This window comes from Equus przewalskii, unplaced genomic scaffold, assembly GCF_037783145.1.
Source record: "Equus przewalskii isolate Varuska unplaced genomic scaffold, EquPr2 ChrUn-6, whole genome shotgun sequence".
NCBI classification, from domain to species: Eukaryota; Metazoa; Chordata; class Mammalia; order Perissodactyla; family Equidae; genus Equus; species Equus przewalskii.
Genome location: NW_027228754.1, coordinates 881663 through 893990, shown reverse-complemented (window position 1 = coordinate 893990; position 12328 = coordinate 881663). Strand labels below are relative to the sequence as shown.

The 12328-nt window shown below is 52.7% G+C and overlaps 1 protein-coding gene across 6 annotated transcripts in view; it reads left to right on the top strand.

Moving 5' to 3' along the window:
- The window catches only part of OLFML2B (olfactomedin like 2B), a 36557-nt gene extending 28255 nt beyond the window's left edge, over positions 1-8302 (top strand). For all 6 annotated transcript variants that reach the window (XM_070608315.1, XM_070608317.1, XM_070608316.1 and 3 more), the window contains exons 7-8: positions 6459-6635; positions 7206-8302. In XM_070608315.1, the coding sequence (XP_070464416.1) occupies positions 6459-6635; positions 7206-7807 (779 nt within the window). In that variant the 3' untranslated portion in view covers positions 7808-8302. The remainder of the gene's footprint in view (positions 1-6458; positions 6636-7205) is intronic.
- The last annotated feature ends 4026 nt before the right edge of the window (positions 8303-12328 follow it).

The window sequence follows — 12328 nt, the reverse complement described above, 5'->3', positions numbered from 1 at the left end:
TTTGCTGGCTCGCCTAACCAGCCCCCTCAAACCCATGGGAACTTGAGTCATAACATAGGGGCCTCTGGCCCTGGAAACAAGAGCATAAATTGGAGACGTTCCTTGTAAATGGACAAGGAATAAGGTCTGCGCCTCCCTACAAGGATAAAGAGTCCATTCCTCATTCATTCAGTACTACACCGTGCTGGCTGTGAAAGTGTGGGAGATGTGGTCACTTCCACAGATGGCTAACCATGGGTGGCGGGGGGCAGGTGACTAAAGAGGCCAAGGACGTGGGAAGTACAGTGATATACACAGTCCAGTGAAGGGCTTTGTCAGATCTGACGATGGAGCGCCATCTCCAAGGGTGGTCACCAGCTCACTGGCTCCGAGGACCCCTCCAGGCAGAGCCGACAGCATGAGCCAGGTGGGGAGGGGGTACTGAAGAAAGCCCACACATCCTGGCACATCCTGGGAGAGGGATGGGATTCTGGAATAGGGAGTGAGGGGCCTGATGATAAAGGGCATGAGAAGTCGGAACTTAATTCTAAAGGTGGTGAGCAGGTTCTAAGCAGGGAACAATATTCAGATTTATCAGTTAAAGGAAAGTGTTGAGCGCTGATGATGCGTAGGTGCTGGGAATATAGACACAATATAGACACTAGTTTGTGTATGAGACACATAAACATAACCGCGACTCAGGGAGCTGAGCGCTGTGGTGAAGGAACGCACAGTGTGCTTTGGGCTCAGAGGGACTCTTTTCTGGAAGGAGGTGCTGACCCTGCTATCTTAAAGGATGGGGAAAAGTTAGCTGGGCCGAGAAGGAAGGTGGCATTGCGGTGGGAAGCACCAGAGCCACCGAGAGGACCAGAAGTGACCCAGCCTTTGTGGAACCCCATCCAGCATGAAAGTGTGGGGCCCGAGTTCAAAAAGCAGGGGGAAGTGCCATGAAAGGCGGTGAATATAAAGCTTTTTCTTTCTTCTGTGGTGTGCATGCGTCTGTCTCTTTTGTTATCGTGTTTTTTTATTTGCTATTTCATGTCATTATAAGCTAAGAAATATTAAAAATTTAAATTATTAGCATGAATTTTATCATTCATCTTTATGTTTTGCAATGTCCGTTTTAAATGCAAATATAAGATCTTATAGCTCATATGTGGAATGTACCAAAAATGACACAATTTGCATCTCGTAGCTCCTCTGTACTTAGGAATTTGTTCCTAGCAGAACAGGGGAAACGCAGCACAAAGCTCACTCGTCTGTCTTGTTTCACTTCTTGATATACGTACATTTTGCCAACACTCCCTACCTTCGGCTTATTGAGTAAGGAAGGACTAAAAAGGAAGGGAACTGTGTCTTTCCCTCTTCTTCTGCATCGTTTTTAGCATAAGTTCTTGGCTGATACAGGGAAGTAACACAAGAAAGAAAGAATGTGATAGGGTTACTTGTTTATTCGTGTTTCTTAAAACACCACTGTCTTCTTTCTACCTTCAAAGCAAGTTGAGGTTCGAATGGGAAGTGTCGCCTCTGGGGCGGGCAGGTCCACTTACTCAGTCCCAGAGACGACACACTTACCTTGTATTTGCTTTGAGTCTGATGGAACTCCCACACAGTGGGTCCACCTGGAATTCTGTGTTCATTAGTCATAGCAAATGCTGCATGCAAATGGGCGACAAGGAAGGCGGACACACACGGGGTGCATTCTCCTGTGTTCACACACGTTCCATTGTCCTATTAGACTTCACTTATAGAACACAAGTTCGAAGCTAAAATTATTAAGAATTTCAAGATGGCAACAGAAGAGCATTAAACCAGTGGTGACCCCTTCGGAGTGAGGGCCCTGTATGATTGCACAGGTCACATGCCCATGAGGCCAGCCCTGGGCAGGTCACCCACAGGGAGTCCAGGCAGTTAGGTATGGGCAAGAGAGCTCAAGCTGGCCACCTGAGGGCCGAATTCACGCCAAGATGTTTTTACAGTCTTGCCTTTGAATGCCTTCAGGCCAAGCTGCTCTTCCAATCCACCAGTCTCTGTTGCTGCCTGATGTCTCACACTGGGCCTGCTTCACCTTTTTCAGTTCCCACCTGGCCCCTGGAGGCATTTGAGTTTGAGAACTCTGAAGGAAGGAGATGGCAGGAAGTAAGAATGTCAGCACAGGAGGGGCAGATGTGCTGGGGTAGGGACTTTGGGCTTTGCGCAGTGGCTGGTGATGGTGACCCAAGGGTTTAAGCAGAAAAGCAGCTCAGGACTACTGGGTAGGGTAGGTTAGAAGAGGGCGGAGATGAGTCAGAGAGACCAAGGGCGTAACTGGAGTGATCCAGGCAAGAGGCAGTGAGGTCTAAGCTAAGCCATAGAGGTGGAGGGAAGGGCAGAGAGGTGAAGAGGTGCGAGACAGACTGGGTGTGACGCAGTGACCAATGGGAGCGTGTGTGGAGAAGGGGCCATCAGGGATGAGCACGGTTCCCGGCTTGGTTGATGGGTGGTGTGCCATGCCTTTCTCCAAGACAGGAAGTACAGGAGGAGGAAGTTCACTTGTGACTCCATTTTTAATTCATTAAGTTTGAGGAGCCAGGAGGACACACAGGAGAAAAATGTCTAGTAGGCAATTAGATGGACGGTGCTCAGAAACAAGCTCTGGGCTGCAAGTCATCAGTAAGAGCTGAGTTTGCCCAATGAATGCAGGAGGAATGAGGAGAGTCTAAAGTGGACCTCTAAAGGATGGCATTTGAAAGGTGGGCAGAAAAGAGAAACCAGCCAAAGAGCTGGAGAAGGCATGACCAGGGAGGTGGGCGGGGACCATGAGAGCGTGCTGTGAAAGCCAAGTGAGGGAGGGAACCGTCTCCTGAGGTGGGTGGGCGGGTGTCAGGGACGGTGCATGGTTTCAGACCAACAAGGGGCTTGACTAGAATAAAAGGAACGCAGAGCATCCTTGAGGGGCTGTGTGTGAGCGCTTAAGGCAGCAGTCACGTTGAGGGTCTGAGGGTTAATGAGTATGTGGGCTCCCCTCCACCCTGCGGGGGAGGCCTGCCCTGTGAGCGCCGCAGCTGAGAGCCAGGAATGGCGGGGAGCCTCTTGCTTGCTGATTTATTTTTTCAAGATGGCGAGATTGGAGCAGGTTTATATGCTGAGGGGAAGAACCCCTTCTTTTCAGACCCTGGGAGCCTTTGAAGCAGGGCCAGCTGCCTCGCAGGACTATTGATGATTAAATGAGTTAATATGTAGAGAGTGCTCAGTAAACGTCAGCCGCCCCCGGCCTTGGGAGAAAACTTCTGAGATGAGTTGCAGGCGACACTCTCTTCGCTCTCTTTTCTCGGCAGCTCCTTTGAACGGTCTCCCATCTTTCTCTCATTGCCCTTGAAGAGGAGTCCACATGCAGTGTCTTCTCTCCAAGGCTGACAGTTCGCTGCCAAGGGTGGGAGCACCCGAATGACCTCAGATTCTCAGACAGTGATGATGAGTCTGGGCCTCATGGTTTCCTGACCTGCTCCCTTGAACCTGTCTTCAAAGGCTCTCGAACCACCAGGGTCTGTCCCACGTTCCTGCCTGTGCTTGGTAGCCCTTCGTGCCACCAGCGTCTGCTCTGTATGAGGGCAAGTGGAAATCCGTCCCGAGGTTCTGGGTATCAGGACTTCAAGGCTGCAAGCTGGGACTCCCCTCCTCCCACAGAAATGAGGATGCCTGACTCCAGAAACTGACTCCATCTGTATTAATTTCCTATGCCTCCTGGAACAAATTACCACAAACTTAGTGACTTAAACAACAGAAATTTATTCTCCAACAGTTCTGGAGGCCAGAAGTCCAATGTGAGTCTTACAGGGCTAAAATCAAGGTGTCGGAAGGGCTGGTTCCTTCCCAAGGCTCCAAGGGAGAATCCACTTCTTGCCTTTTCTGGCTTCAGGTGGCTGCCAGCATTCCTTGGCTTGTGGCTGCATCACTCCTGTCTTTGCTTCCTTTGTCACGTTGCCTCCTCATCTCTAGTCAGATCTCCCTCTGCCTCCTCGTTATGAGGATACTTGTGATTGCAATTAGGGCGCACCTGGATAATCATCCCCATCCCAAGATTCTTGAGGTAATGGCATCTACAGAGTGTCTTTTGCCATATAAGGTCACATTCATAGGCTCCAGCCATTAGCACCTGGATGTCTTTGGGGGCCATTACTCAGCCTACCGTGCCATCATCAGAGTGGATTCCCATGCACTCTCGTGAAGTAGGTAGGGCATATATTATACTCATTTCACTGCAGAAGAAATGAAAACTTTCTGACATTTTAGAGGCAACACAGACTTTGGAGTCAGTAGCTGGGCCAAGACCATGGCCAGGCCTCTGGCTGCAAGCCCCGGGCACATTCTATACCCCACATCAGGGCCCTGCCATTGCGGAGCCTCAGTGCTGAGACAGGACCCTGTAGGGCTACGGGCACTGCCCGGGGTGACCCAGCACATCCAAACTGATGAGTCCTGGCTTCTAGGAGTTCATCTGTAGTTTCCATGTCTGGCCAGAGAGGTGGCATAGCCATAGCAACCCCCTGACAGAAACCCCTTGCTCCCATGGCCATTGCTGGGGCCCTGGAGCATGGGCTGGGGGTGGCTCTGGGACAGGGAGTTGGTGTCCTGGCTGGGCTTTGCCAGGGGAAGGGGGCACATAAAAATGCCTCTTCTTGGGGATGGTCCGCTGGAGCTCACCTCAGTGCGGAGGGAGCATGGCTTCTCCACTGGCAGCCAGGCCCCGCTCTCCGCCAGGGAATGAGATATTTTCCATCAGACCTCCGCTGCCCGGGCTCCACCAGAGCCTTCTATTTATTGTCCTGAACTGATGAGCTCAGTTGTGGGGGAATGAGGCCTTGGCGGGTAGGTTCTGTTGTTTGTCTTACGGGGTCTGAATCCCTCCCCGCCCTGTGAGACTAGGACCTAATAAACCCCACACAGAGCTGCCTGAACCCTGCCAACGGCACCCAACTGTGGGGCCTGCCTGGGAAACAATGTTCATCCTGCTTCCAGCCGCCCGGCTGCCTCAGGCCCGCGGCCAAGGGCACAGCGCCTGCCCTGTCCTGCCAGTTTGGGCTCCTTCCTCAGACCACTAATAGGGGAGCAGCACGGATGGAACAGATTAGCACAGTTTGGGAGTAGGGGTGGCCTGGAATTTAGAGAACCCCAAATCTGAACTGTAGGCCTTTGTTCTCTTGTCTCAGGTGAATGTCAGGGACCAATTATTCTCATCACTGTTGCCCATCTGTGCACCAATCTCGGGGGCAAGTGGGGGGTGTTTTCCCAGGAGGAGTGGGGGCAGTGGGAGAGCTGGATGCATCTGCTTCTCCCCCGGCCCTCCCATTGCCCTCTTCCTGGCTCCTCGCTAACCCACTAAGGCAGGGACGGAGGAGCAGTGCTCTCAGTGCTCATGTGTGGTTTCAGTATCGTTCACAGCCGTGTTCCATAATAATGGTGCATGTTAAGCACTGCAGACTCCTAACTTGGTCTAGAACCCAGTGTAGTTCTAGTGGCCTTTTAGGGCCTCTCCTGAACACTAGATCACTACAAAGGGTCTCTTAGGAAGACTTTGCTGAGTTTCTGTGCCATGAAGGCAGACTCGACCTTTGAAGGAGGCTCCTGCAGCCAGAGTGAGTTCTTTATGCGGGACCTTGGTCCCCTGCCTCTGACACGCCCCAGAAGGGGGTCCTGGCATCCTGCCCACAGTGGTGACAGGGGCATAGGCTTGAGCTCAGCTCTCTAGGGCCTGGCAGGTGGGCTTCAGGGGCATGAACATCCACTGCTCAGTCAGGGCCTGGGCCCCAGACAGACTGGGCCAAGCCCCTCGGGACAGCTCAGCATCTGGTGGAGCTGCCTGTTCCTGGTCACAGCCAGCAGAGTCCTCACCTCATGTTGCCGTGTGTTCATCCAAGTTTCAGAACATCTGCTGGGTGCTTACGACATGGTGGACACTGTATTCTGAGGACTGAGGACACAAAGAGGAAAGCCCCAGCCCCTGCTCCCTTGGGGCTTATGCTCTGGCTGGGGATGGGCATGGAGGGAGGAGAGAGATGCACCAGCATCGTTGAGATGTAAGCTGGCACATCCTGTAAGACAGGCACATCCACAGTACTGTGGGAGCAGGATGGAATCCCATAGAGGATAGAATGGTTTTCCAGAGGAGGACGTGGTGTCAGAAAAGGACATTGGAGCTTGGATCCTTGAGGGATGAGTCTGTAGGATTGAGAAGTCAGAGGATGGCAGGAGCAAAGCATGGTGGCTGAAAAAAGGCCCAGGATGGCGACAGCGGATGGTTGCGTAGGAGTAGAGTATAGGATGGGTGAGGGGAGTGTGGAGATGATGCTGAGAAAATGTCTGGGGTCAGGTTACACAGAGCTGTTGGGGCCTGCCGGGGAGTTCAGACTCTGGGGTGGGGGTGGGGGAGCCAGCAAAGGTTTCAGGGGTGGGACATTGTTAGCTCATCCCCACCCCTCCATCCACCTCTTCTCCATCAGGAAGGTGCAAGGACACCCTGTCCACAATCACGGGGCCGACCACCCAGAACACATATGGGCGGAACGAAGGGGCCTGGATGAAGGACCCCCTGGCCAAGGACGAGCGGATTTATGTAACCAATTATTACTATGGCAACACCCTGGTAGAGTTCCGGAACCTGGAGAACTTCAAACAAGGTAGGTGTGTTGGGTCCACTTGGGGTTTCTTCCTTCCCCACTGTCCTCTGTTTTAATTATGGCCAGATCTCTTTGGGTGGTGACAGTGGGCAAGAAAGGCGACACCTTATTCTGATGGTGAAAGGACTGTCCTTGGTAGCGGGACACCCCCCTTGCATACTCCCTTACATCCTCTGCTCACTCATCTCTCAGCTCTGCCCCTCCTTCCCAGCCCCTGGGTCATGGTACGACCTGGAGTCCAGTCCAGAAGACGGTAGTGAAACATCCTCCCTTCTCATGGCCCTTAACAGTTTACAAACCACACTTATGTAGCTTAGCGCCTGGATCCTTGAAACAGCTCAGTGAGCTGAGTGGGAATTGTGATTTCTATATGGCAGAGGAGGGTGCAGAGGTCAGGAAGGTTAAGCGCTTTGCTATACAAAACTAGAAAGTGCCAGAGCCATGACACAAGCCCGGGCCTGTGACCCCTGACTGATTGCTGGTCCCCTCACACGGGGCTGCCCCCGTCCTGGCAGGCAGCTTATCTCTGCACCATTGCCCTGAAGCCTCCTGCCTTCTCACGGCCCGCAGGTCGCTGGAGCAATTCCTACAAGCTCCCCTACAGCTGGATCGGCACAGGCCACGTGGTGTACAACGGCGCCTTCTACTACAACCGGGCCTTCACCCGCAACATCATCAAGTATGACCTGAAGCAGCGCTACGTGGCGGCCTGGGCCATGCTCCATGACGTGGCCTACGAGGAGGCCACACCCTGGCGGTGGCAGGGCCATTCGGACGTGGACTTTGCTGTGGACGAGAATGGCCTGTGGCTCATCTACCCGGCCCTGGATGACGAGGGCTTCAGCCAGGAGGTCATCGTACTGAGCAAGCTCAACGCCGTGGACCTGAGCACGCAGAAGGAGACCACGTGGCGCACGGGGCTCCGGCGGAACTTCTACGGCAACTGCTTCGTCATCTGCGGGGTGCTGTACGCCGTGGACAGCTACAACCAGCGCAATGCCAACATCTCCTACGCCTTCGACACCCACACCAACACGCAGATCGTCCCCAGGCTGCTGTTTGAAAATGAGTACTCCTACACCACCCAGATAGACTACAACCCCAAGGACCGCCTGCTCTATGCCTGGGACAATGGCCACCAGGTCACCTACCATGTCATCTTTGCCTACTGACACCCCTGTCCCCACAAGCAGAAGTGCAGAGGGGCTACTGGCACCTTGTGTTTGTGTGTGTGTGTGTGTGTGCGTGTGTGTGTGTGTGTATGTGTAGATGGGTATGTTTTGTTTAAAAATATATATATTATTTTGTATAATATTGCAAACGTAAAATGACAATTTGGGTCTATTTTTTTTATATGGATTGTAGATCAATCCATAAGTGTATGTGCTGGTCTCATCCTCCACGGTTTATATTTTTGTGCAAATGAACTTCTCCTTTTGACCAGTAACCACCTTCCTTCAAACCCTCGACCCCTCCAGCTCACGGATCTCCACCACTGAGAAGGGTCCTTCATCTGGGTCTTGCAGTCAGGCGGCACCAGGAGCAGGAGTGAGGGAGGCAAGAAAGAAGTTCTAAGGGGCAGGAAAAAAAATTGATGTATTGGAGAAGTTTTAAAAACCCAGAAAAATGCTTTTTTTTTTTTTAAATAAAGAAGAAATTTAAAATCACCAGCAAATGCGTTTTTGTTTAGCACTGCTATTCTGGCCGGAGGCTCGTAGGGGCGGGAGGTGGGGGGGATTTGGAATGAGCACCCCCGTGCTGGCTTTAAGTTTGTGGCATTGATCTGTTCACTGCTCTTCCACTGTCACGCCAGCTTCCTTGCTCTGTTCTGCTGTTTTCTGGTCATTTTACCCAAGATGTGGGAACCTGTTCATTCCTTGGTGCTCCTTCATGTGGCCTGGTGGGAGGCACTCTTGAAAATATGAAGCTGAAGTTGGCCCAGAGGCTCAGTGGCTAAGTGCGCACATTCCACTTCGGCAGCCCGGGGTTCACCAGTTCGGATCCCGGGTGTGGACATGGCACTGCTTGGCACACCATGCTGTGGTAGGCGTCCCACATATGAAGTAGAGGAAGATGGGCACGGATATTAGCTCAGGGCCAGTCTTCCTCAGCAAAAAGAGGAGGACTGGCAGCAGTTAGTTCAGGGCTAATCTTCCTCTAAATAAATAAATAAATAAAATTTTTAAAAAAAAGAAAATATGAAGCTGAGTGTGACCCTGTTCCTGCACTTCCTTGAGCAGCTTACAATCTCTCTCTCTCTCTCTCTCCTCTATCTCATGCTGGACATTCGCATGCTGCCAGGTTTTCCTTCGTACTCTCCCCTCCAGGAAAGGGGCCTGGTTCTGAAACAAGGTCCCCGAGGGAAATGTTTTCCCACAGGCATGCCCTTTCCTCCGCATTATCCAAAACAAGAGACAGAAAGTCAGAAAAATCCTCACGAGGTGTCTCCTGAGGTGGTGGGAGGAGGACGGAACCCAAGGATGACGTGGGGGACAAGCACATCATGTCACCACACTGTCCCCACTGCCCCCCCTTTAGGGAGCAGCTGCTGTGTGGTGAGTCCTTCCGCCCAGACCTCAGATGCCCTCCCCTGCATGCTGCCCTGTCAACCCCTGTGCTGCTTACAGCTTCCTGCCTGGGGGGTGGCTGCCACCCCCCCACCCCCCCCACCCCCCCCCCCCCCGCTATCTGCTTCCTCCACTTACACTATTGCAAATAAATCTCCAGATGACTTCCCTTTGTCTTGGGGCTGTTTGGTCAAATTTTCCTGAGCAAATGCCAGTGCCGGTCTGGTTTGGTGGCAGCAGAAGGGCTGGAGGCAGGGTGATGATGTGTCCAGGGCTCAAAAAGGGTTTGGTTGATGATGGTGATAGGAGGGCTGCCCATGTTCAGAGGCCTTGCCCGGCCAGAGGAGGGAGCAGGCATTCCCTCCCAAAACCCTGGTCCCTCTGCCAGGCTGTAGGCGGGAAACCATAGCAGAGACTCAGCCTGAGCCCCCAGTAGGCTGCTCTCAGGGAATGGGGTCACCTCCAGGAGAGTCGCTGGTGGGGAACTTGCATCTTGTGGAAATGTTAACTCTCTATCTATCCATCTGACATCCATGTAAGGTGACATGTTTACCATTGCCAGACTCCTGGACCAGGACTTATCCAAACTCCTTCGCCCCCTTCCCCCCACCTCCCTGCCTAGGAGGACCATATTGCTGGGTAGCTCAGAGGCCAGTGCTGGATATTTTGGATATTTGTTCCTCTACCACCCATGCCTGGCCCCAGCTTAGGCTCTTTGCTGCCGGGCCCCTCAGTTTGTCCACTCTTCAGGTCTCTGCATTCACCTCCTAAAAGCTGGTCTGCCCTGCAGTGTCCAGAAAGGCCTCAGAATGCAGGGTGGCCTGTGCAGATGGGCCTCAGGAACAAGCAATCAGGTCAGTAGGAAGTGGTCAGGGCTCGGTCAGGGCCCAGCGGTCATGCAAAGTAATTCTGGGAGGCCTGGCTCGCAAGGTGTGGGTGTAGGATCCCAAGATGTAGGCCATCTCGCTGGAAAGCCAGGGCCAGGGCTGAGAAGCCTCAAGGTGGAGGGGCAGGGCAGGGGCCAGGCAGCAGGACTGCCTAAGTCAAAGGGAGCGGCTGCCCTGTCCGTGGCCAAGATCTGTGGGCCCAGGATGGAGGCGGTCAGCAGAAAAGGAGGGCAGCTCCCCACCTTGGTGACTCTGGGGTCAGGCTCCAACCTGGAAACTCACATGGTCAGGTCTCCTGCTGTGGCTCCTCCGAGCCTCCTCCTGGCCCCCTGTGTGGAGCATCCTCACTTCCTGACCCTCCAGTGTGACAGTGGGTCAGGAACTCCCACTGCTGGGAGAGCGAGGGGGCCACAAGGAACGGCCCCTGGGGATGCTAGCTGCAGCATGTCTGCGTGAATTAATTGCCCTAGGGCTCAGCTGCCCACTCAGCCAGGTGCGGCCCTGCTCCCCAGGTGCCTCCCACACCCTGGACGGAGGAAGCAGAGAAAAGGGTGGCCGGGCCTGAGGCGAGGATGACCGCAGGCCTGAAGCTGGGTGGTCGGGAACAGCATCTGTGAGCACACCCAGGACTTCTCCAAGCGGCTTTCTCATCGTGGGATTCAACTTTGCAAAGCCCAAGACTTAGAGAGCGAGTTTCTCGGAAGGTTGAAGAGGTGAAGCAACGGCTGGGTCGTGTTCCTCCTGCTGCCAGGTCTGAAGTACATGACCCCCCGCCTCCACCTTCCCCGGCCTTTCCCTCACCTGTAAAACAAAGGTGGATTTTCCAGCTCTCAGGCCTGCTGACTGAGCCTTCTCTGAGCTTTGTAACCCCTCACCTTACCTAGGTCATTCTAATTGCTTGATACTGATGGGAAAATGGATTTACTTTTGGTTTTCCTATTGAAGTATTTGCCAACAGTATCATTTTCAAAGGTAGAGAAAAAATGACTAACAACTCACCCTTTATTCTCTCTACGTTCATTTATTCATGTAACAAATATTCATTCAACAAATAATCATGGAGCCTGCACTGGGGATCCTGAGTGTCAGAGACGAAGTCCCCCACCTCACAAAGCTTGCATTCTAGACGAAAGAGAAGAAATGCATTTATGTGTGATATGACAGGTGGTAATAAAAACAAGAAGAGAAAGGATATGGAGGAAGATGGGAGAGTGGGAGGGAGTGGCTTTTTGTAAAGGCAGATCAGAGAAAGCCTGTGTGGTGAGGGGGCTTTTGGGCAGAAGCGAAAGATAGTGAGGGGCTGAGCATGCAGGCCTAGGGGCTGACGGCAGGGGGCAGGATGGAGCAGAAGCCCTGAAGCAGCCCCGCCGACCCCACGTCCTCCCAGCAGTGCTTGGGGCGCTGCGGGAGGCTGGTGGAGCACCTGCACCCACCCCAGCACGTCGGGCAGTGAGGAAGTTTATTCTGCCACTCGATGTGTGCACACACCTGGGCACAAGCGGGCCTTCCGCCTCCTCGCTACCAGCCAGGGAAGAGGGATGTTTGCTGGAGGAAACTGTCTCCAGGGCCTGGGTCTGAGTCCTGGCTCCCCGATCTGGCATTCGTGTGACCTTGGATAAGTCACTTAGCTTCTCTGAGCCTGGCTGTCATCTGTAAAAGGGAGCACAGTCTGCCTACAAGGAGGGTGAATTCATGGAAGATTCAAGCAAGGCAATGCAAGTAAAAGTGAGAAACACATTATCACTGTCCAGGCTCGAGTGCTGATCTTGATTCCTCAAGCCAGCTCCTCTCTTGGACTACTTCCCTGATGCTAGCCTGGTCCCCTAGGATACAAGCCTGAGGGCCCTTGTTTTAGTCCCCTGAGATACTTTCCTTTCGCACAAGGCATGATAGGAGCAGTGGGTGCCCGTGGACAAATCCTGGCTCTGCTCCATTCCAGCTGTGTGATCTTGGACAAAACGCTGACCTTCTCTGAGCCCTCAGTGATGGATCTGTCTTATATGGCTGTTTGGGGGACTTTATTAAATAATACCTAAAGCACAAGGCAAATAGGCACTCAATAGTTTTTATCATGACAACTTTCAATCATACAGAAAAACAGGGAAATATAATGAGCACCATATCCCCATTACCAAGATATAACAATTATCAATATTTTGTTATATTTGGCTCATCTGCTTTAAAAAAATTTGCCGAAATGTTTTAAATTAAAAACATCCTCTCAACAAACAAGAAAAAT